The sequence below is a fragment of the Prunus mume genome, linkage group LG4, assembly GCF_029339155.1.
Source record: "Prunus mume cultivar Tortuosa linkage group LG4, ASM2933915v1, whole genome shotgun sequence".
Classification (NCBI taxonomy): Eukaryota; Viridiplantae; Streptophyta; class Magnoliopsida; order Rosales; family Rosaceae; genus Prunus; species Prunus mume.
This window is the reverse complement of record NC_142701.1, coordinates 13,738,366-13,760,073: the sequence shown is the minus strand read 5'-3', so window position 1 is coordinate 13,760,073 and position 21,708 is coordinate 13,738,366. Positions and strand designations below refer to the sequence as shown.

Below are 21,708 nucleotides of genomic sequence, written 5' to 3'. Positions count from 1 at the left end.
GTTTAGGTTTGAAACTAGAGCATAATCGAATCAAACCAATTTACTTGATGACTCTCTCAATATTCAATAGTAAGAAGTTTTTTCAATGATACGTTGTGAAGTCATTTAATATATATATATATATATATAAGAAAGATATAAAATATTTACTTGATTGATATAATTATGCTACTAGTTTTGAGATCTAAACCAAACCAAACTTGACATCGTGTCCACCCTTACTTGGAGAAGCATGACCATCACATTTGACATATATTCACTTGTGCGCCTCAAATGTCTCACAAATAGTTAGAGAAAGTTACAAAAGAAAAAAAAAAGAAAAAAAGAAATGATCATTTTTATATAGAATTTTTATTATTAGAAGAAGAAAAGTTGGGTTAATCGTTTTATTAGTCCACTTACACCCGATTTACATTTGAGTCCCTCAACTTCCAAAATTGTTTCCGTGATCCTTCAACTTTAGTTTCGTTAGGACAAATAGTTCTGCCGTCAATTTTGTTAACTTTTTTATTAAATGCAAGGGCAAAATAATATTTTTGTATTAAATTGATTAAAATATGAATAAAAAAAGTTAATTTTAATTTTAATTTTAATACAAAAATACCATTTTGCCCCTTGTATTTAATAAAAAAAGTTAATAAAATTGATGGTATAACCATTTGTCATAACAAAAGTGAAGTTAAAGAACCATGATAACGATTTTGAAAATTGGAAGACTCAGAATGCAAATTGAATCCAAGTTCATAAGCTAATAAAACGATTAACCGAAGAAAAGTTTGATACTTTAATATTCAAAGACCTAAATTTAAAAGGCCATCTAATTGGGCAAGGGGTCTTGGGTTCGATACCTTTGCATCTACACTGGTGACTTCAAATTTAGCACACAGACGCTCAACTTCTGCCTGAAACAGATCATAGAGGTCCGTCCGTCGTCCGTGCTCCTGTCTCTTCTTTATAACAAATAAGTAAGTTTTGAGTTTTGGTGCTTCGTGCAGCTTATGGCTAATATTGAATTGAGACTTTTTAAGATTTACGTATATCAAGGTTTCCTATTGTGTCTCTGTTTTGGGCGCCAACCATGTGTTTGCGTTAATGCCGCTGAAGTAGATCATTATCAATCTTGATATCGAATTTCCTCCGAATTCATACGAACTACTCTTCATTTTCCTTTTCGATCTCATAAATGATGGTTTTTTGCTTTAAGGATAAGGATTGCATGCATAATACATTCTACATATCTGTGTCAAATACATTTTCATTCTTTTTGGTTTATTTTGTAATACTTCATTTGTTCATGTTTCCCAGGTGCTTCTCAGCGGTTCCTGTGGACCATGTTTGTTTCTAGAGTATCGCGGTTCGGAACTCAGATGGTCAAGCATCTCACAAAAGGTTTCAGTTTTGTGGAGAATTGTTTTTGGTTTATCTCACATTTAACATTAATTTGTTCCATGCTCGTTGCTCAGCTTAATATCGTGCTAATTGCAGCTACACTGGTAGTTTTATTGAACTGTTCTCGGTTACTAAATAGCCGAACTTTGATTAATGTACAATAATGCACAAAATTGGTGGGACTGATATTTGTGTGGTAAATGCTATGGTTCTGCTGCTCAAGGAATGAGCCTGTTTGGCATGGATCCTTTGGTATACATGTAAGACTAGTGCTTGAATTGTTTTGTATGTAGCTAGATATGTGTGAAAGGAGAGTGATGTTGGGTGAAAACATATAGTAGGATCATTGGCAGGAATGTTGGGTTGTTCAACGTTTCAAGTTTTTTACATGATAATAGTTTAGCTTATTTTTTTGATTTTATCAGTCTAAATCTAGAGATCTGGCTGTACCTTGCCATAAATTGTTTTAATAGGTTGTAGTCCCTTTTCTTAGATTGTAGCCATAGGTTCTTCGCAGATGTTTTCTTCTCTGAAGGTTTCAATGTAGTAGAAGTGTAATCCAAATGGGCATTGTGAGTTGAGACTTATCTTGCAGTTTCATCTTGGAAGTCCTTATTTTGGGTCTTATTAAAAAGTGGCGCCCTTCTACTTTTACTATTTTAAGTGATTTTAAGCAGTAATTTAAGTTGGTATAAAAACTAATTCTGAACTGTTTGACATGCTTTTTCCAGGTACATTGACGTCTGCACCGAAGACAGGAAACTTACCTAAAGTTTACAATTATTTTTTCCATTCTCTGGTAAGCTTCTTGATGACTTTTCGTTAATGGACCTTTGTCCGGTTTTCGTTTCTGGCTCTAAATTCTCCCTATATCTCTTTGTTTTAAGGAGCATCAAACTTTCTCTACAACAACCGCTCATGAGGAAGGGGATAAAGTAGTTGAAGAGTAAGTTGCTTTTTCGTATAACAGGAACTGTATTGGAGTTATGGAACCAAAGATTTACACATTGTTTCAGTCACCAATGAACAGTTTGGAAAGAATTCCCTTAAATGGCTTATTTTATTGAAGATGGGGTCTCATCTTCAGTGCTCTGCTGCACCTATATCTACGTTATTGGAACCACTTATATCTTTTTTGCTGACTTCTTTATTTTCCTGTTTAACTCAACAGAATTTCTGTGACATTTGTTGACAAGGATGAAATGGAGACGCATATTAAGGTTCCCATTGGCATGTCCATGCTAGAAGCTGCTCATGAACATGACATAGAACTTGAAGGTAGCACTTCGGCATGCCAGTTGATGTTCTGTACCTCCTTCCTTTCCCTTTTTTAATTTCCTCTTAAGTATGACTCTACTTTTATCAAATACTTTTCGGGGCTCTAGATAGATTATAGACACTAATAACTCTTTGCAATTTTGTCTTGGTGGTATTGATGCCTGAACTTCCCCTTCAAGATTGGTTTATAAGAATTATAAAATGGTTATTAAAAATGGAATTGAATGTGCAAGAACTTTATAGTGTACCCCTTAACTAGTTTGTTTAAATGTGATTCTAGGAGCATGTGAAGGATCCTGCGCTTGTTCAACATGTCATGTGATTGTGAGAGTATGTGCTTTGAAACCTGCCTACTGAAGAAGAAACATGATAGCAAGGCAACAATCACTGGATACAAGGAAACTGATGCAAATTGAACTGTTTTCTGTTTAGTTAGTATCCGGTGAAAGTTGCCTTGAAAATTTTAGACTTCCATCCCTCCAACTAAAATTTTCATCAAAGCTAACTCCTAGAACTCATGGTCAGGATATGGAGTACTATAATAAACTCGAAGATCCAACCGATGAGGAAAATGACATGCTGGACCTCGCTTTCGGGCTCACAGAGACGTAAGTCCCTTGTATCTTGGAATTAGTCTGCAGGGAAAATTATGTCAAACCAGTTGAAATATAAATTCTGAATTCTGTAAGATGAATTTTTTTTTTTTTTTTTTTTTTAACAGGTCTCGACTTGGTTGTCAAATGACTGCAAAACCTGAACTTGATGGAATATGCCTTGAACTGCCCAGTGCAACACGAAACTTTGCTGTTGATAGGTATGCCAAGGCCACATAGAGTTCTCCTGATAGGAGAGATTACCCCATCTTGACTGAGAAACCAAATGGAGCTTTGCCAATCTTGTAGCATGTCTTCCTTGGCAGTTTTTGGCTTAAGACAATGAAGTAGCGACTTGATGAAATTGGTTGCGCCAAGAATTTGGTTGATTAGTTCATTTGCCCCCACCATCACTTTGTTGAATATGATTATCATATTAATTTTCATAATTAGAATCACTAATGACATTTTTGGAATGGCGCATGGTCACACTATAATAGTATATAAAAGACATAATTATCTTCATATCAAAGGACTTGGAGATTAGATCCCTGATTCATGGTCAATTGTCCACGTACACGTAAGTGACTTTCAACCGTCCATGCTTGTTATGGTATCGTGGAACTAAAAATGACCCTCTGTATAATTTGGCTAAAGATTCTATCAAATTTAATTATTCAAGGAAAGTGAGCTTTCAAATAGCTCGAAGGGTGGTAGCATCTAGCATGTTCAAATGGTCATTACGAGCAAAATTATACAAACATAAAACTTTGGGCGCAACCTAAAATCATGCACGGTCCCCAATCCCCCTCCTCCATATATTATGCCCCAATTTCAAAGTCTTCCGGGAATTATAAAGCTGTGACCTGTGAGAGATTAGATAACCGGCTCATTGGCTTCCACGTCAGACGTGGCCAATCAGAGGCGGGCCTTGACAGTGCAACCCGTGACAGTCTGACGCCGTCCAAGTTTCCAACCACCTCCACCTATGACCTATGCTCGAACCCGTTCCGTTTTCGTGGCGTGACCCTGCTCACCGACAACTGGCCGTTACCGTCGATAACGTTGTAGCGCCGAATGTTTGGTTTGTGGACACGTAGACCGTCGACAAGACAAGTCCAACTCCAACGACATAGGCCGCCGTGGAAACAATTACCCTTTCATTGCCTTCAGTTAATAATAAATTACAGTTTCACTTGCTTGTCGTTTTTAATCCACTCAACCAAATTACTTTCTTACCCTCGTACCTGCGAAATTAAGAGTTTAATTTTAATTTTATTTTCCAATAACTAAAATTATTAACAAAATAATCCTAAAGGTGCATAAATTTGTATTGGCAAATTACCCAGAAAGGAATGATTTAGAGATGAAGCATCAGAATTCGGGGGACGCCAGCGAGAAAGAGGTAAGGTTGGTGCACTGCCCAAAGCGGTACCATGGGGTTTTACGTCAATTCACCCGAACTCAGATATATACAGAGCCAGCAAGTCCCCTACGTTACCTACCAAGCCGGCTGTCCCAAGACGCCGGTGACGGGGACTCCTTCCTTCCACCAATCACGTCACGCCACCTCGATCACCGGGTCCCTCATCCCTCGCCACGTGTCCCAACCTTTCTGTGCCCCTCGACGGACGCCGTCAAATCCCAATCTCTCTCTCTCTCTCCTCTCTCCCTCAGTTTTTTCCGTCAACCGAGAAAACGCAACCCAACAAAAACAAAAACACCACAACGCAAAATTAACGTTTTCCGTAAACGCGAAAAGCCGGTCAACCCAAAACACCCCAACCCCGTCTCTCTCTCTCTCGTCTTCCCTCACTTAAAGCTATATCCCAACCCCCAAAAACCTAAATATTCACATCGCCGATATCTCCTATCCTACGGCCTCCGGCGCACGATAGCACCCACCACAATCCCTAGCTCTCTATCCCTCCGAAGAAGTCCCAGCTCTCAGATCGGCGCTATTGTACGCCTGGTGCGTTCTTCACCACCGAATTTCAGATCCAGACCGGACCGATCTCCGCCTTTCTCTGTTTTGAGATCGGCGCGCACCATAGCAAATCGAAGCGATGGAGGAGGATGACGAGATCCAATCACCGGCGTCGGGGAGAAGCGGATCGCCGGAGTCGCCGAGGCAGAACGGTCGGATAACGGTGACGGTGGCGGTGCCGTCGGCTCAGATTCCGGCGCCGGCGTCGCAGCCCCAGAGCAAGGGCTTGACGCTGGCTCTACCGTCGCAGGGGCAGCAGGGGCGGAGCAGCGGAGGAGGAAGGGAGGACTGCTGGAGCGAAGGAGCGACAGCGGTGCTGATCGAGGCGTGGGGGGAGAGGTACTTGGAGCTGAGCAGAGGGAATTTGAAACAGAAGCACTGGAAGGAAGTGGCGGACGTCGTCAGCAGCAGGGAGGACTATGGTAAGACACCCAAGACTGATATTCAGTGTAAGAATAGGATCGATACTGTCAAGAAGAAGTATAAGCTTGAGAAATCGAAGATGGCAGCGGGCGGAGGACCCAGTAAATGGCCTTTTTTTGAGAGGCTCGATCATTTGATTGGGCCCTCCTCTGCTGCTAAGGTGGGTCCTGGCTCTGGTGGCGGTGGCGGGTTTTTGGCGCACAACCAGAAAGTGCCGATAGGAATGCCGGTCGGGGTTCGCCCTGGTCAGTATTTCGGGCAACGGGACTCGAAACGGGAGGTAAAGATTAGACCAAGGAGTTTGGTGGATTGGGACTCGGATGAGTCCGGGGAGCTGTCACCTTTTTCGATTGATAACGAGGTTTTCGAGCGGAAGAGGCGGAGGAGGACGGTGCTGCCAGAGGCGAATGTGAACAATGCTGGTGGCGTGGGAAAGGGAGGGGTTGGAACAAAAGATGGAGGGGTGGGTAGAGAGAAAGGAGGAGGAGGGTGGGGGAGTTCAGTGAGGGAATTGACTCGGGCGATAATGAAATTTGGGGAGGCTTATGAGCATGCAGAGACAGCAAAGTTGCAGCAGGTGGTGGAGATGGAGAAGCAGAGGATGAAGTTTGCCAAGGAGCTGGAGCTGCAGAGAATGCAGTTCTTCATGAAGACCCAAGTGGAGATTTCTCAGCTCAAGCATGGGGGTGGGAGGAGGAGTGGGAATGGGAATGCTGGTAACCATCATAGCAACAACAATAACAGTGATTGTAGCAACTAGGAAAGGTGAAAAAAAAAAACCCAACCCATGTTGGCAAATTAGTATTCCAAAATGGTAGAATTTGAGTGTATGATCTGTTGTTCTTGTCTTGTCATCTAGTTGGTGAGTTTGTGAAATGATGTAGAAGACACTAGTCATCAGTAAATGCTTGTTTAGAATGTAGAGGTTGGATTATTGTTGGCAATGGTAAATGAATCTAGTCTATTGAAATGGTGCACTTGTTATTTGAATATTGTTGCTTTTGTTTATCAAGTGTAAAATCTTCATGCATTTTCATGGATGCTTATGAAATATTGTCATCGCTGGCTGTAGATTGGTTATCAGATGACTGTTCTTTCAATGCCAAACGGTGCATCTTGAGAGAGAGAGAGAGAGAGAGAGAGAGAGTTTATGCTATGTGGAATCCCCGGCAGAACCAAAGGAAATTGCAGATGGTAGGTGAGAGGTTCCCTGAGGTGAGAGAGAAGGAGAGTATTTGGGAGAGTTCGAGAGGGGTTCATTTTCCGGTACAACATTTTTACTGGTTTTACACTCAGATACCAGAAACCAAAGCTTCTTTAAAATCATTTGATTTTGCGGCATGCTAGCTACTTTTTTTAAATTATTTATTTATTATTTTTAAAGTGTGTATTTATTTTTTACTATTATATCATATTATAACATCATATAAATTAGTATATAAATTAATAACATCATTTGCCAATGTGACAAAGCAGGTGTGGGCTTTGAGTAAAGTCACAAAGCAGGTGTGTGTTTGTTTTAGCCTAATACCCAATAAATTTGACTAACTTGACTCTCCACATGCTGTGGGCTTTGAATATAGGCAGGCATGTTTTCTTTTCTAAGTTCAAAAGCCTTTGATTTACAAAGCGTGTGATTAATTAACTTATTTCTTGTAAGTAAGTAATGTGAAATCAGCGTCATCAATTGACATGACATGCGCGCATATTGCTATACAATTTGGTTTCTCTAGTATTATGGGTTTTCGACTCAAATGATCTTTGAATTTGATCACGAGATTCTTTTTAACTAAGTAAATGGAGAAAGCAATGTAACTTGACAGGGAGATAGGAGTTTCTCATACATACACTACTATGATGTCATAAGAGTTTGAACTTGAAACCCAAATTCTGCAAGTTAATGCCCTTTTCAATTGGGCTAGATCCCATTAGCTACTATTGCATATGTATGGTTAAATTTCAGAGAATCGGAAAGTATTACTATAAGTTATAATTTATTTAGTTAAATTTCTAATGCGGGATTTTATATTCTTCAATAAGTGGTATATTTGGAGACCTGATAACTTTCGTTATCAATTTAAATACGAAACTTTCTTGCTGGAAACTCGTTAGAGGTTTTGTAATTTGAAGTTTGTTTGATAAAAATACAAGTTGATGGGAAGTATACAAGTCATGACCGTTGTTTTTGCTAAATTAAACAAAGGCATTTCACAAAAGAACAAAACGTGCACGCAAATGGACATAAATAGTTTATTTAAAAATCATTATTTGCAAGCACGAAGAATAAATTAAACAATTAAAAAATAAAGTTAACCCAGGTAATTGGAAAACCAGAAAATTTACTATGAAAATGTTTTCAAAAAATAACAAAAAATTGTGGAAAAAAGGAAGAAGATAAGGACATAATTGGAAAAGATAAATAGTTATTATCTTCAATTTATATCTAGATGGGTTCAAATTTGAAACCATTGGGTACAATTTTTGTGGAGGACTCTTGATTGGATTAAAAGCTCAGATTTATTTTTACTAAAAATGAAGTTGGATGAATTAATTACTGATGAAAAGGCAAAAAGAATGGCAACATGGTAATTTGGAGTCAACTACAGTCAAGACCATTTGTGTAATTACACATAAGCACCACCAAAGAGTCTCTGTCTTCCATTCCTAGTTAAGATTTTTTTTTTACAAATTACAAACCAAAATTTTGTCTGAAGTTCAAAGCACAGACACTTCCCCTCTCTCTCTCTACTGTGTATTTTTAAACAGTAAGAGTGTAGAGAGAGAAAGCAACACAAAGCAAAGCACTTGGGGGAAAAAGAGGGGGCAAAGAAAAGGTGCATTTGAGGAATGAGTAAAGCAAAAACCAAATTCTCATTGCTGTTATTAGGGTTTCCTTAAAGCCTAAAGCCTAAAGCCTAAAGGAGGAGAAAGAGAAGAAAAGCCCAATATTAATTTGAAAACAAAAAAACCATTTGGAAAATTTGGAAAAAAGAAAAGCTACTCTTAAAGAGCCAGAAGGAGGAGGGCACAATATATATAGAAAGAAAAAAACAGTGAAATGCTGCCACCAGCTTGAGCAAATCAGAGGATCCGATTGAAGCAATCGAAGATCTCCGAGAGGTTAAGCTCAGGTAAACTTCTCACATTGACGATCGGTTTCACATTTGCCTTAACTTTTGGGTGCGATTGGTTTGGATTTTTGCATTTATTGCATGCAATTTTTAGCTGCTTGAGTGCTTAAATGTTCCTATTTCAGTTTATGTATGCCGGTTGCGTCAGTTGTGGTTTCGCATTTGAATTTGTTTTTGTGGGTAAATTGGGCATTTGCCTATCTGGGTTTTGTTTGGTTTTGCATTTCAATTTGGATTTTGCAAACCCAGATCTGAGCAATATTTGAATTCCATATTTGAAGTATTGGTTTCTATTTTTGTACAAGAGCTAGACTTCAGGTGCATTTTGCTTTTGACCGGAGTTTTTGGATTGAGATCTATTGGTGTATTAGTGGTAAGTATTTGGTCTAAAAGTAGTAGGTTTTAGCAACTGGGCTTGTGCTTCTTTCTTTGTACACATGCTTATTTCAAATAAACCGTTCTGATTTAGAATCTGGATTAGTTAACTGTGGGAGTTTCATATTTCATTCGATTATAGAAAGTTTCATCCAGTCCTAATAATTTCAAATTTTCGTTGCTTTATGAGTTTACACAATATTATGTCACTTGGAAGAACTGGTATACTCAGTTTTATAATTTTTCTGTTCTTCTTTTGGTTCAGATTATGCATTGATAATGAACTAATCAGAATTGGGAGGATCTTTGGCATTTGGGGCTTAAAAGTTACGTCTGTTATATGAAGAGGTCATTTGGGATAAAGGAGCTAGAGTGAAGGAGAAAATGAAATCTGATACGCCTCTTGATTATGCAGTATTCCAATTATCACCAAAGCACTCACGGTGAGTGTCCCGAGTCTTTACATCTCCATGTTCTTTTAACGTTTCCACTTACAATTATCATTGTTCATATCTTGTTTTTCTTTACTTTCGCAGATGTGAATTGTTTGTTTCTAGTAACGGGAACACTGAGAAGCTTGCATCTGGTTCTGTCAAGCCATTTGTGACCCATTTAAAAGTTGCAGAGGAGCAGGTTGCACTTGCAGTTCGGTCAATTAAACTTGAGGTTGAGAAACGTAAATATGCTGAGACATCATGGTTCACAAAAGGAACAGTTGAAAGGTTAGGTTGCCAATGGAGATAAATTTTAGGTATTTTAAGCCTGCTGGCCTTTTATGTTGTAATATTTCAGGTTTATTTGACTTCAATAGCCAATATTGTTTATAGGTTTGTGCGGTTTGTTAGCACTCCTGAAGTACTGGAACTGGTCAATATATTTGATGCAGAGATGTCGCAGTTGGAGGCAGCACGGAGAATATATTCTCAGGTTAGCCATTTGATCAGTTCAACAACTGTAATGGTAACTGCAAGCACATTTTCTGTTTTGATTAAATTTTGGAACTGTTTTATACCAGGGAATGGGAGGTCAACATGCTGGTACATTGGGTATGTTCATCAGTTCTAACTTCACTTTTGATAGTTGATTGTAATCTTGCACCTTGAATTGGTTTGGATGCAACAAGACTTAATGGCCGGAATCTTGTCTAATATAAACTTAAATTTTATCTGAGAGGATTTATGTCCATATTGATCTTTCTTTGTTATAACTGATTGTGAATGTAGATTCTGTATGAGTGATTGAGATTGGAGAGGATTTAGGATTGATGGTGTAGAAGTGGGTCACCATTTTTTTTTGTCTTAGTTTCTTCACTGTCAGGCTAAGTTTCTTGTATGAATATAGATGTTCGTGGATTGTCTTTGTATATAAAATGCTAAGTAATGTCATACATTATTGGGAGTGACTGCCCAATGTCTAAAGTAGATGTTAAAATTTGCTACTGTTTTAATTTCATTTATGCTTAATTTTCAAAGTAATTCTGATCTAGGTCATCCATATATAGTACTTATTTTTTCTTGTATTTCTTTTGCTATGTCAGATTGAATAGACTCTATAGATTAGTGAATGTGTAAAGGGAAAGCCACAAGCACTTAAATATCATGCCCTTCTAAATTTTCAAGATCAAGCTCCATATCCTTGAAGACTGTCTTCCACACTCTTTGCCTGTGCTATTGTACTTTTGACTGTAAAGTATTTAATATTGACATATCCAGTCAAATCTGGATATTAATCGAAGCATGAGTTTTATTACAATGCTGACCTAGCTTTTGAACAATTTGCTCAGGTGGGGATGGAACAGGTATCACAGCAGCAGCAGATGCAACAAAGTAATGCTCTGTTAAATTTTGGTTTTTTATAATTTACTTAATATTGCTTTAGATTGCTGTGAATTTTTTGTACATAAATGTGGTCAGATTTTCAAGTTATGGGAAAAATTATAGTTAAATTGCAGTAGGACCATATTTGAACTCATTAAGTTCCCCTCATTTTGCACTCTTCTTCGTGTTGGATCCATGAAGTCAGCAGTGGGGAAGGTTTTTCTGTGAGGTTATTTAAGATGATGGTCTTTTTGTAGTGACTACAACTTGACCATTAACAGGAGATGAGGTTACAGAACCTCTTTCATATAAAGTTATTGTGGTTTGAGATGTTTAGGAATGTAGTGCTCTCTATGCTGGACAAGAATATTGAATATTGGTTTGCAGAAGTCCAGACTGAAAAGAAATCTAGTCATGATATCTCTATTGAAATCCACTACTAGGATGAAATTGGAAGTTAACAATAATGATTGGAGTTGACTACACATGTTAATGGAAACACTTGGCCATAACTCTGCCTGTCACCATTCAGGATGGCAGTACATAATCATGCTATGATGTATATTCTATTTTAAAGCATCCCACTCCCTTTCCCCACTGGAAATTGGTCTCATTTTTTATTCTCTTAATGCAATTCATACAGGAAGGAGCTTTTGAGGGCTATCGATGTACGACTTGTTGCAGTTAGACAGGATTTAACCACAGCTTGTGCTCGTGCATCTGCTGCTGGTTTCAACCCTGATACAGTCTCTGAACTACAACTCTTTGCAGATCAATTTGGTGCCCATCGCTTGAAGTAAGATTCTGGGAAATCCCCTCTGATTGTTGCTTCTTCAAGTTTTATTTAATCTTATCTCAGTCCCACCCACTGCAAAAGAAAAGAAAAAGTCTTATTTAATAGCCTATGCCCCTCCCATATCTCTTCCCCTGTGTGTGTATGCATGCTTTCACTTGCATATGCTCTTACCTCCATGTCTGCATGTGTGCATCATCAAACCTCACCTTTTCTGGTGAACTGTTGCTGCATCTTGGTACTAGTGATGAGTCTGTCTGGTTGAATTGGTGGCAAGCGCAAAACAGATATAAATGTGGGTGGCAAACGCAAAACAGATATAAATGTGGAGGAAAATGTCTCAAAACTTAATTTGGGCCAATTCTCTCCAGAATCACTGACATAAAGAATGCAAAATCAACTATAGGTTGAACAGAATTTCCTTCATGGTAGATGATGATTCTTCCACATTGCCAATGTGTGTGGGGTTTCTGAGGCTCTACTTTGCCATTACTAGTTAGGCTTAAGTATTGCCAGTGCCGATAGTTGAATCCAGATTCCTCAATTATATAAGCTGATGCATTATTGTGAAGGTGATATGTTATTATGCCCCTTCGGAGCCATCTGATAAATTGGAAAGTGAAATGCTATCATACTGCCCTGTACCTTGAAAATGTGCAACTCTTCAATCAAAATGCTTAACAGGGTGGCTTGATTGAAGCATGCCATCTGACATTTTAAATGATTAAGATATGAAATTTCAGATGGGAGATTAACCAATCACAATGTGACTCCATGCTTTTCTTTGGCCGGAATGAGACTCCATGTTGCTTGTCTGCATGTTAGTGGTTGTTTCTGACCCTTCTGGGCCATAAAATAGCATATATTTTTCACGGTTTGACAAGGATTTTCATAGCAGAAACAAATTTATTTATTTTCTTCTTAATTTAATTTTTTTATTCTTTTTTCAAAGTTGGGTCACCTGTGAATGCTAGTTTGCCAACTTGATCTTTCAATTTAGGAGCATATAATAATCTTCCTAAGACGTGGGTTTCTCGTATGTTTGTTCTGGTTTTTTAATAAAGCACAATAAGTGGGCCATATAGGGCCCACTATAAAGCCATGAATTATAATAGTTGCCAATTGGCCCAGACTTAGGGAAAAAAAAGTTGGTAGAACGTAGGAAAATAGTAAAGCAGCCTGTCGCAATTAGGTAGGTGTAGCAGTTGTAAGGCTTTTTTCCATTTCTCCAAATCTCAACTGCTCTGTACTTCTCACCTAAAAAAACATTTTAAATTTAGTTTTTGTAAATTTAATATCTGTACCAAAATACAATTTCGTAATTTATTATTTATTTTTCAAAATCTCAGCGAAGCTTGCACCAAATTTAGCTCACTGTGCCAAAGAAGATCCGACGTGATCAACCCATGGAAGCCAAGTGTAGACGACAGAGCTGTCAGATCCTCGTGTGAGTCTGACATGTCAATTGATGACCCCACCGAAGACACATCTGGGCCCCACGTTAAGCCCCACAGCCAACCCCAAAACAAGCAGGAGGAACTAGAAGACCCATCAAGACACTCCACGTGTCAACAACCCACGTCCCTCAACGCCAACCTCCCTACGCAACAACGTAAGAACGTAGCTGAGAAAGACAGAGACGAAGACAAGGCCCGGGTGGAGAAGAAGGACGAGCCCCAGACCGAGTCGACGCCTTTGGGTGTGAGTCAACCCGCGAGGCGGCTCAGCGTGCAGGACCGCATCAGCCTCTTTGAGAATAAGCAGAAGGAGAGTTCGAGTAGTTCCAGTGGCGGCAAACCCGTTGTTGTTGCCAAACCTGTGGAGCTCCGGAGGCTCTCCGCTGACGTCTCATCTGCGCCTGCTGTGCTGCGAAGATGGAGCGGTGCCAGTGACATGAGCATCGATTTGAGTGCAGAGAAGAAAGAGACGGAGAGCTCCTTGTGCACACCATCCTCTGTTTCCTCTGTTTCTCATACAATTTCTCGTACGAAGGCGGGGACTAGTATAGTTTCTGTTGTGGCCGAGGATAAGGACCAGAAGGGGTCCATCGACCCGACAGATTCTTGTAAGGTTGAGGGAAGGAGTGCTTCTGGTAGAATTGGTGATGTTGAGCTGAAAGATCAAACTGAGGGGCAGACAGGTGTCGGGGTTTTTGTAGGCAAGGAGGAGGAGGCGGGGTCAAAGGTGAAGAAGGAGCAAGTGGGTTCTCAAAACCCATCCAGGTCCTCTAGTGCAAGAACAGAGCAGGTTGGGTTGAGTGATCAAGGGGTTTCTGTGGAGAAGCTGAGGATTTCTTCTGGTGGCGAAGAGAGAAGCAGAGGGTTTAAGGATCAATTGGATTCTGAGACACAGTCTAAAGGATTTTCAGGTCGTGCTGAGGTTGTTGGAGTGAAAAACCAGGTTGGCGGTGCTATATCTGGTGGTGGATTTGGGAATAGGGTTGAGGATTCTAGACTGAGAGAGCAGTCAACGACTCAGTTACGTTCTAGGGGTTACCAGGGTCATTCCCGATCTTTCTCTGGGCAGTTTGAGGGTGGTGTTGGACGCAAACTTGAAGAACCCTCTTCAGCACAGATCAAAGGGGTTGAGGTTGATCAACGGGCACCACAGCATCGCTGGAGATCTTTTTCTGGAGATCTTGGGGAGCAGTTGGGTAATGTTGACCTGACATCATCTGATAAGCAACACAATAAAGGGGAAGACTCTGGAGCTCAAAAAATGAAATTCCAGAAATCGGTTTCTGCCAGTCGTGAACAGATTAAGAAGTCACAGGGTAGGAGAGAAGAAACCAATAGTGTTTACGAAAGTAGCAAGTTGGATTTTACAGGTGACAAGGTTTCAATTAATCAAGAGAGCTTGCCTACAATGCCAACAACGCCAGTCGAGCAAGTTCAGAGAGTAAGACAGACCAAGGGAAATCAAGAGCTAAATGATGAGCTTAAAATTAAGGCGAATGAGCTTGAAAAGCTTTTTGCAGAACACAAGCTTCGGATGCCAGGGGAGCAGTCTAGTTCTGCTCGCAGAAGCAAGCCTGTGGATGTGAAGAAGAAGGAACAGGCAGTAAGTTCTCAATACAGAAAACCTGCAGCAGAGGAGATTGCTCCTGCACAATTTTGTAGCAGTAACGCAGTGATGGAACCAATGGGTAGTTCTAGTGATATGGTCAAGTTCAGTACTACTCCCCCATTGAAGATGGTAGGTCTCCAGGATTATGGTGATACTCTGAGGCAGAATTTCTCTGAGCCTGGTTTCTCCCTTGATTCTAAAGGAAAGTTCTATGAGAGGTACATGCAGAAAAGAGATGCTAAACTGAGAGAAGAATGGGGTTCTAAAAGAGAAGAAAAGGAAGCCAAGTTGAAGGCCATGGAAGATAGCCTTGAGCAAAGTAAGGCAGAGTTAAAGGCCAAGTTGTCAGCAGACAGACAGGATTCGGTATCTAGTGCTCAACGACGTGAAGACAAGCTGAGATCCTTTAATTTTAGATCTGGTATGAAGAGGGAGCAGGTATTGATTCTATTTAAATTATCATGATATTAGCAGTAAAATTGATGACTGGAAAAATTTGATTTGATATTTCTTTTTTCTGCCTAAATCTTTGAAGATATTTTTGTTGCTGATTGATATTTGTATCTTAGGATGATAATTTTCTGTTTTGACAACAGCCAATAGATTCCATTGATTGGGAGAAGGATGAGGACCTCTCTGAGTTTCCAGGCCAGAAATTGTACGGAGAAGATAAATTTTCTAGTGAGGCTTTAGGAGATGGTGCTTCTAGAAGCATTCAAAATAAAAAGCTTTTTCCCAATAGAAATTTGTCTTCGCCAACCCCCTGGACCCCAGCTGCACCAGCGCCTCGGTCATCGTCCAAATTTTCCAACCTTAGTTCAGGGCGGCGAAGGCCAGAGTTAGAAAATCCTCTTGCACAGTCAGTTCCCAACTTTTCTGATTTCAGGAAAGAAAACACAAAACCCTCTTCTGGAGTTAGCAAAACAGCCGTTAGCAAAGTACCCGCTCGTTCACAGGTCAAAAGCTATTCCCGCAGCAAGAGCATTAGTGAAGAGATAATGTCCAAGGAAGAGAAGCCACGGCGTTCTCAGTCCTTGAGGAAAAGTTCTGCTAATCCTGTAGAATTCAACAACTTGTCTCCTCTGAACTCGGATGGGGTTGTCTTGGTGCCATTTGATAAAGAGCAAACTGAGCATTATGACAAATTTCCAAAATATGTGGAGTCAAAATCATTTCTTAGGAAAGGTAATGGCATAGGTACTGGTTCTGGAGTTAGTATTTCCAAGTTGAAAGGGTCCATGGCATCTGAGACTTTAACAAATGAAGAATTTGATGAGATGACCTTTGAGGCAGAAGATTCAGTTGATATGGCGAAGGAAGAAGAAGAAGAGGAAGAGCTTGGGAATATGGCAGTTGAAGATGAGGTTGATATGGATAATGGCAAACCAAGACTGAGCCAGGAATCTGAAAAGTCTGGTAACTCTGGGTCTGATAATGTCAATTCCGTAAGATCTCTTTCTCAAGTGGACCCTGCTTCAGTTGCTGAATTGCCGGCTGCTGTGCCTTCAACATTTCATGCTTTGGGGTCTCTACCAGACTCGCCAGGGGAAAGCCCCATGTCATGGAACTTGCACATGCATCATCCCTTTTCTTACCCACACGAGACCTCAGATGTTGATGCCTCTGTAGACTCTCCAATTGGGAGCCCTGCTTCATGGAATTCTCATGGTCTTACCCAAATAGATGTTGATGCTGCTCGAATGAGAAAGAAATGGGGAAGTGCTCAGAAGCCTGTTCTTGCTACCAATTCTGCTCAAAATCAGTCACGCAAGGATATGACAAAAGGATTTAAACGGTTGTTAAAGTTTGGAAGAAAAAGTCGTGGGATAGATAATACAGGTGACTGGATCTCTGCTACGACTTCTGAAGGAGATGATGATACAGAAGATGGGCGAGATCCTGCAAACCGATTGTCAGAAGATTTGAGGAAGTCAAGAATGGGATTCATGCAGGGCACTGATGACAGCTTCAATGAAAGCGAGTTCAATGAACAGGGTAACTTACAGATATCCTAATTTTCCAATTATATTCTCTTATATAACCTGTATATTGCCAATTGAAGGTTTTCTTCGTGTAACTCCTGTGACTTAGAGCTTGTTGTATGTGGGGAAATATTTTAGTCCCAACCGTTTTCTTAGATTGAAAAAATCAAAGTGGCTGAATGCTGCCAAGGTTTCCTAATGAACCTTGAAGAGCTCTAGGGACTAGAAACCCAACTCACTTCTTTGCATTCGCAGCTACAGTTTCCATGCGTCCATTTCATAACTTCCTATAATGCATCCATTTCACAAGCACCACTTTCTTTGGATTGTAGTGGCGAAACAGAAAGCCCACTGAGTTTTCCAATCATCATCTATCTTTCAGTTTTAAAAATGTGTGATTTAAATTACCTTAGAATCATATAGTTACCTTCATCAAAATGTTGACCCTATGCATTCTTGTCGAAACAGCAGGTAGTTTGCAAATACTTAAAACAAATTATCCTGTTTGATATATTTTTTTCACTTATGTTTGAACTTCCTATGCATATATGCTATGAACTTGGCGAATTGATTTATTTTTAAAGAAATTTCTTTCTTGCATTTATCCCATGGGAAAAAAAATGTAAAGCTAAATTTTCAAATTGACTACTCTATGCAGTTGAAGCATTACGAAGCTCCATCCCAGCACCTCCAATGAACTTTAAACTGAGGGAGGATCATTTGTCAGGAAGCTCATTGAAAGGTGATTCTCTATTAACGTTTTCTTGTTTTGTAATTTCTTTTACTTTTCTTGGTTGAAATGCAAGGGTGAAGTTACTCTATTGGAGGCAAATCCGTGGATAACCCCCATAGTACACTGTACTTTGTTGCTTCAACCTAGGAAACAAAATTTCTGGTGTAGTGGTAGTAGCAACTTTTTGGCTGATGAATTTGAAGCTGTGAAGAGCTAAAAAAACATTCCATTTTATCCTGGACAGCTTCAGTTCACCAGTCGGAATTGGTTATCAAGTTTTCTTTGGCTGTGTGCTAGAGTCTTTTACGATGGCAAGAAGGAAATGCTTATGTCTGTTTATGGAATTTGCTTAGAATCTTTCTGACAGTGATATGCTTATGGTTCTGTGTTGCAGCTCCGCGGTCATTCTTCTCACTCTCATCATTCCGAAGCAAGGGGAGTGAGTCAAAGCTGAGATAATCACCACTTAGAGAATACCACATAGCAAGTGCTTGGATCATCTTCAAGGTAGGTTTAAAGAATGATCATATTATAAGATACGAACAATTGAGTAGGCACGACGCAGCCATCTTTATAAGATCTATGATGGGATTATGTATATGTCGGATTCACGAGGCTTTGTCATTTAGTTAGCTATATACGTAGTTGTGTTGAAATATGGTGTATATTCTATGAAACAATGAGTCGATCAGTTATTGGCGTAATGTAATCGTGATTTTGGTAGTTCCAGAGGCATTCTTTTTCTTGTTCATGTGGTTGGCCTTTGGGTGATGTATATCTCAACTTTGTTACGATCACCATTGTTGACAGTTTAAGGAGAGTGTTGTGATTATGCGGAATAATAGCTTGTAAGACACGACCATTTTTGTGGTGTTGCCGTCTCCCTATTTCTCCGCTGTCATTTTACCTTTGTAGTGAGACTCTACTTGTCTCCAGCTAGCATATTGTTCCTATTGTAGTTATTTGAATTACCTTTTTGAAGGCATTTCTGTTTTCTCTTAGTTAAACTTTAAAATTTTGAAATAAACTTTAAACTTTAATTATGGGATGAACTCAGTTTTGAAAGCTAGACCCATTTGACTGGCAACTTATATGCAATTATTATCTGCTAAAAGAAACCAAATATTGGATGATATTGCTGCTCAAGTTATGTTTATAATTTTTTTTATGAGGTTCTAAGATTTAGATTATTTGGTGGGAGATTGTGGCTCTAGTTGTTCAGTCCGAGACCCCAAGTCTGAATCCTCTCCATTTAATATATATATATATATATATTTTTTTTGACTTACCATTTGTTTGCTCAGTCAAAACAAAGATTTTCTCACACGGGGTCAATGTGCCAAGATTCGAATTGAATTTGAGACCATTAGTTTGCAAGTCAAGGTTCTTTTTCACTGGGCTAGATCCCGTTAGCCGATCAAAATAGAGGTTCAATTAGTAGTGAGGGGCTTCAATAAGAAACTGACCAACTATGGAAATAACAATGTGTAAATCATGAGCTAATGACAGTTGGAGGAGAAACCTTGTTACAAGTTGAGATTGATGACATGTGAAAGAGGGAACCAAAGAAAGATTGTTTGGTTTGTAGCTTTGTTTGCGGTTTTTGGCCAGCATGATGTTTTCAAGTACTAAATGAGGCTTCATGACATAAGAGATGATATGTGTTTTTGGCCCTTTTAATTCACTTTCAAACTTTTTGGAGCAATTATTGCCCATTAAACAAAACAAAACAAAACGAACCGAAACAAACTTGCTAATTAATTAGGCTTGAGACAAATTATGGTTTTGAAGATTGTGGTGTGGTGTGGCTTTCACAGAAAAATCTGAAATTCTCATTCTCTCGCTCTCTCTCCTCTCTCTCTCTCTCTCTCAGAATACTACTCCAATAAACAGAGGCCCTCATTTCCACTCAAATATTTTCAGAATCTTCTCACCACAAATTTATATTTCATTTTCTCTGCTTCTTCTACTACTTTCCGATTCCCTCAGCGACTCGCTAAGAAACTGAGCACTAAAAATAGCACCGCCATTATCATTTTCATCATAAGCATGTGCTTGATAGACGGAGAACAGCTTGGTCAAGAAATGGGGAACATGGAGAATAATAACATCAATACCAACAACAATAACAAGCAGTGGCCTTTGCAATGTGAAATCTTGCACAACCAGACGGAGAATTTGGACAAGGAAACTCCTTTTGATGAGCTCCAGTCTGCAGAAAACCATGTGAAACTCATTTCAAGTAAAAATTCTTCTTCTTTGACTGCTTAGTTTTTCAGGATCATTCGGTTAAAATTGACTTCTGGGTCTTTGTTTTCTTATTGTGATTGATGATTGACAGAAACTTTCTTTTGCTGGTCTTTCTTTGTGATATGTTTTTCTTTTATGATTGTTCTTTAATTAGCTTTTACGTGTGTAATTGTCTTGGTCCAGTTTTTGCTCTTTATGTTTTTCTCAACCAACGTTCTTGTTTTTCAAGGGTTTGTTTTGATTGGATTGTGTTGTAGTGGATCTCTTCTTTTATTTTCTGCTCCTTGAGTTCTTTGTCTTGAATTACATTTTATTTGTGTTGACTGATTTTGATATTTCACAAACATTACACAGTTTTTCACATCTCACAATTTTTTGGGAAAGCCAATGATGCTGATGTTCCGATGCAATGTAACTTTTGTGATTGATTTGAGTTTCATTCTCTGGCTGGAGAACATTTTTTTCCAAGGAGAGTGTTGAATGTTGATATTATACTTGGAAGAAAAAAAAAATGCCTAATTTACTTGCTTGAGTCCTTGACCTGTTCACTTGAAATGCGTCATATTCTGATTCAAGTTCCATCATGTTGTTGGTCTTTTAGCTCGAAAGCTTATGTGAGAGGATACAGTGGTTGTAGACAGAAAACAGAGCCTGCTGAACTTTTTCCCTTCCCTTCGGTCAGGAGAGTGGAAATAATGATGTGAAATAGTGGTCTAAATGATGTGAAATTGTGCTGCAAGGAAATAATAGAGGAGGCAATAAAGCGTGGAGCAAGCGATAATTTGACACTAGTTATGGTGAGGTTCCACTTGGAGCCACCTCCGCATGTGGTGGTAGAGAGGTCTAGAGTCAGACGAAGCATTTCTGCTGAGGGACTTCAGAATCTCAAATTCTTCTTAGAAGGATAGAATTACTTGTTTATTAGTTGATGTTCCCCTGATGGGCAAAGGTTCGAACCGGTAACACTCAGAAAGGGACTGCTGCTTTGCTTCCTTCTGTATCTGGTGCTCCAATCTGTTCCAGAGAAGATGGAACGATAAAGAAGACATTTGTATCATCACACTTTGGAATAACTACTTGTACCCTATTGGCAGACAATGGAGTTTAAATCTTCTTCGAGGAAAGGAATGTGTTGTATAACTGAGGTAGCCAGGCAGGTCTGATTTTGTGAAGAGGCTGTTCTGTTATTGTACCTTTGTTTTTCAAGGTATATGCAGATGTGTAGTGTACTTGCATTTATTTGTCAGAACCACTTCCATGCCTTGTAATACTTTAATTGTTATCCAAAGTCAAAGGTTCAAGCATCGCTTCGCTCTAAAACTGAGTGTGCGTTCCTTTGCCCTTGATGATCGGAATTGTTGGCCTCTGTGGAGTTTTCTGCTACTAGTTTTTGAAATAGCGACGCATAAAATGCTTTTTATTTGGCTGCTGAAAAGCATCAAACATTTGTTTCTTCATGGTCTACCTCTGCAGCATGCAACTTGAATTTCACATGCTGGAACAGTTAATTTCGCTTCTTGAATGAATGAGCTACAAACATGCACAAATGAGTCCACCAATAACCCCTCCCTGAATGAAATCTACTTTTCCAACTGAGGTATGTGAAGTCCAGATCCCCATGATCAACCCCTTCTTTTCTTTCTCAAACCAGTTTCCCACCACACAAGGCCACCCAATTGACTATCCAACCCACAAAGAACTTGAACAGCCATTAAGTACCCCAACAAATGAACATCAAACCAACATCAAACAAAGAATATAGTTAATATGCCACTAGACATCATCCCAAACACAAGAAACAACCTCAAATCAATCCGATCACCGACATGCCCTGAAAAGTACATTCCAATCGAATAGGCAGAAAGAAATGCAAGATCAAGCAGGAGCATCC

The 21,708-nt window shown here is 39.4% G+C and overlaps 3 protein-coding genes across 4 annotated transcripts; all 3 read left to right on the top strand.

The window, feature by feature from the left end:
• Window positions 1–692: 692 nt before the first annotated feature.
• LOC103327588 (uncharacterized) lies at window positions 693–3,736 on the top strand. 2 transcript variants are annotated; one of them, XM_008229924.2, is made up of 8 exons: window positions 693–965; window positions 1,306–1,389; window positions 2,121–2,188; window positions 2,280–2,335; window positions 2,561–2,667; window positions 2,948–2,997; window positions 3,193–3,275; window positions 3,389–3,736. In XM_008229924.2, exons 2-8 carry the CDS (start codon window positions 1,332–1,334, stop codon window positions 3,498–3,500), a joined length of 534 nt encoding a protein of 177 aa, XP_008228146.2. In that variant the 5' UTR covers window positions 693–965; window positions 1,306–1,331; the 3' UTR covers window positions 3,501–3,736. The 2 variants fall into 2 exon arrangements, with proteins under 2 accessions (XP_008228146.2, XP_008228145.2); XM_008229923.2 differs by having other exon boundaries at window positions 703–965; window positions 2,277–2,335.
• A 929-nt stretch (window positions 3,737–4,665) lies between these two features.
• On the top strand, window positions 4,666–6,640 carry LOC103327589 (trihelix transcription factor ASIL2). The gene has a single exon (XM_008229926.3). It carries the CDS (start codon window positions 5,327–5,329, stop codon window positions 6,428–6,430), a length of 1,104 nt encoding a protein of 367 aa, XP_008228148.2. The 5' UTR covers window positions 4,666–5,326; the 3' UTR covers window positions 6,431–6,640.
• Window positions 6,641–8,356: 1,716 nt separating this feature from the next.
• On the top strand, window positions 8,357–18,409 carry LOC103327590 (GPI-anchored adhesin-like protein). The gene is made up of 11 exons (XM_008229927.2): window positions 8,357–8,801; window positions 9,442–9,619; window positions 9,713–9,898; window positions 10,004–10,103; window positions 10,192–10,222; window positions 10,960–11,002; window positions 11,637–11,789; window positions 13,136–15,290; window positions 15,449–16,847; window positions 17,493–17,576; window positions 17,962–18,409. Exons 2-11 carry the CDS (start codon window positions 9,561–9,563, stop codon window positions 18,024–18,026), a joined length of 4,275 nt encoding a protein of 1,424 aa, XP_008228149.2. The 5' UTR covers window positions 8,357–8,801; window positions 9,442–9,560; the 3' UTR covers window positions 18,027–18,409.
• Window positions 18,410–21,708: the final 3,299 nt, after the last annotated feature.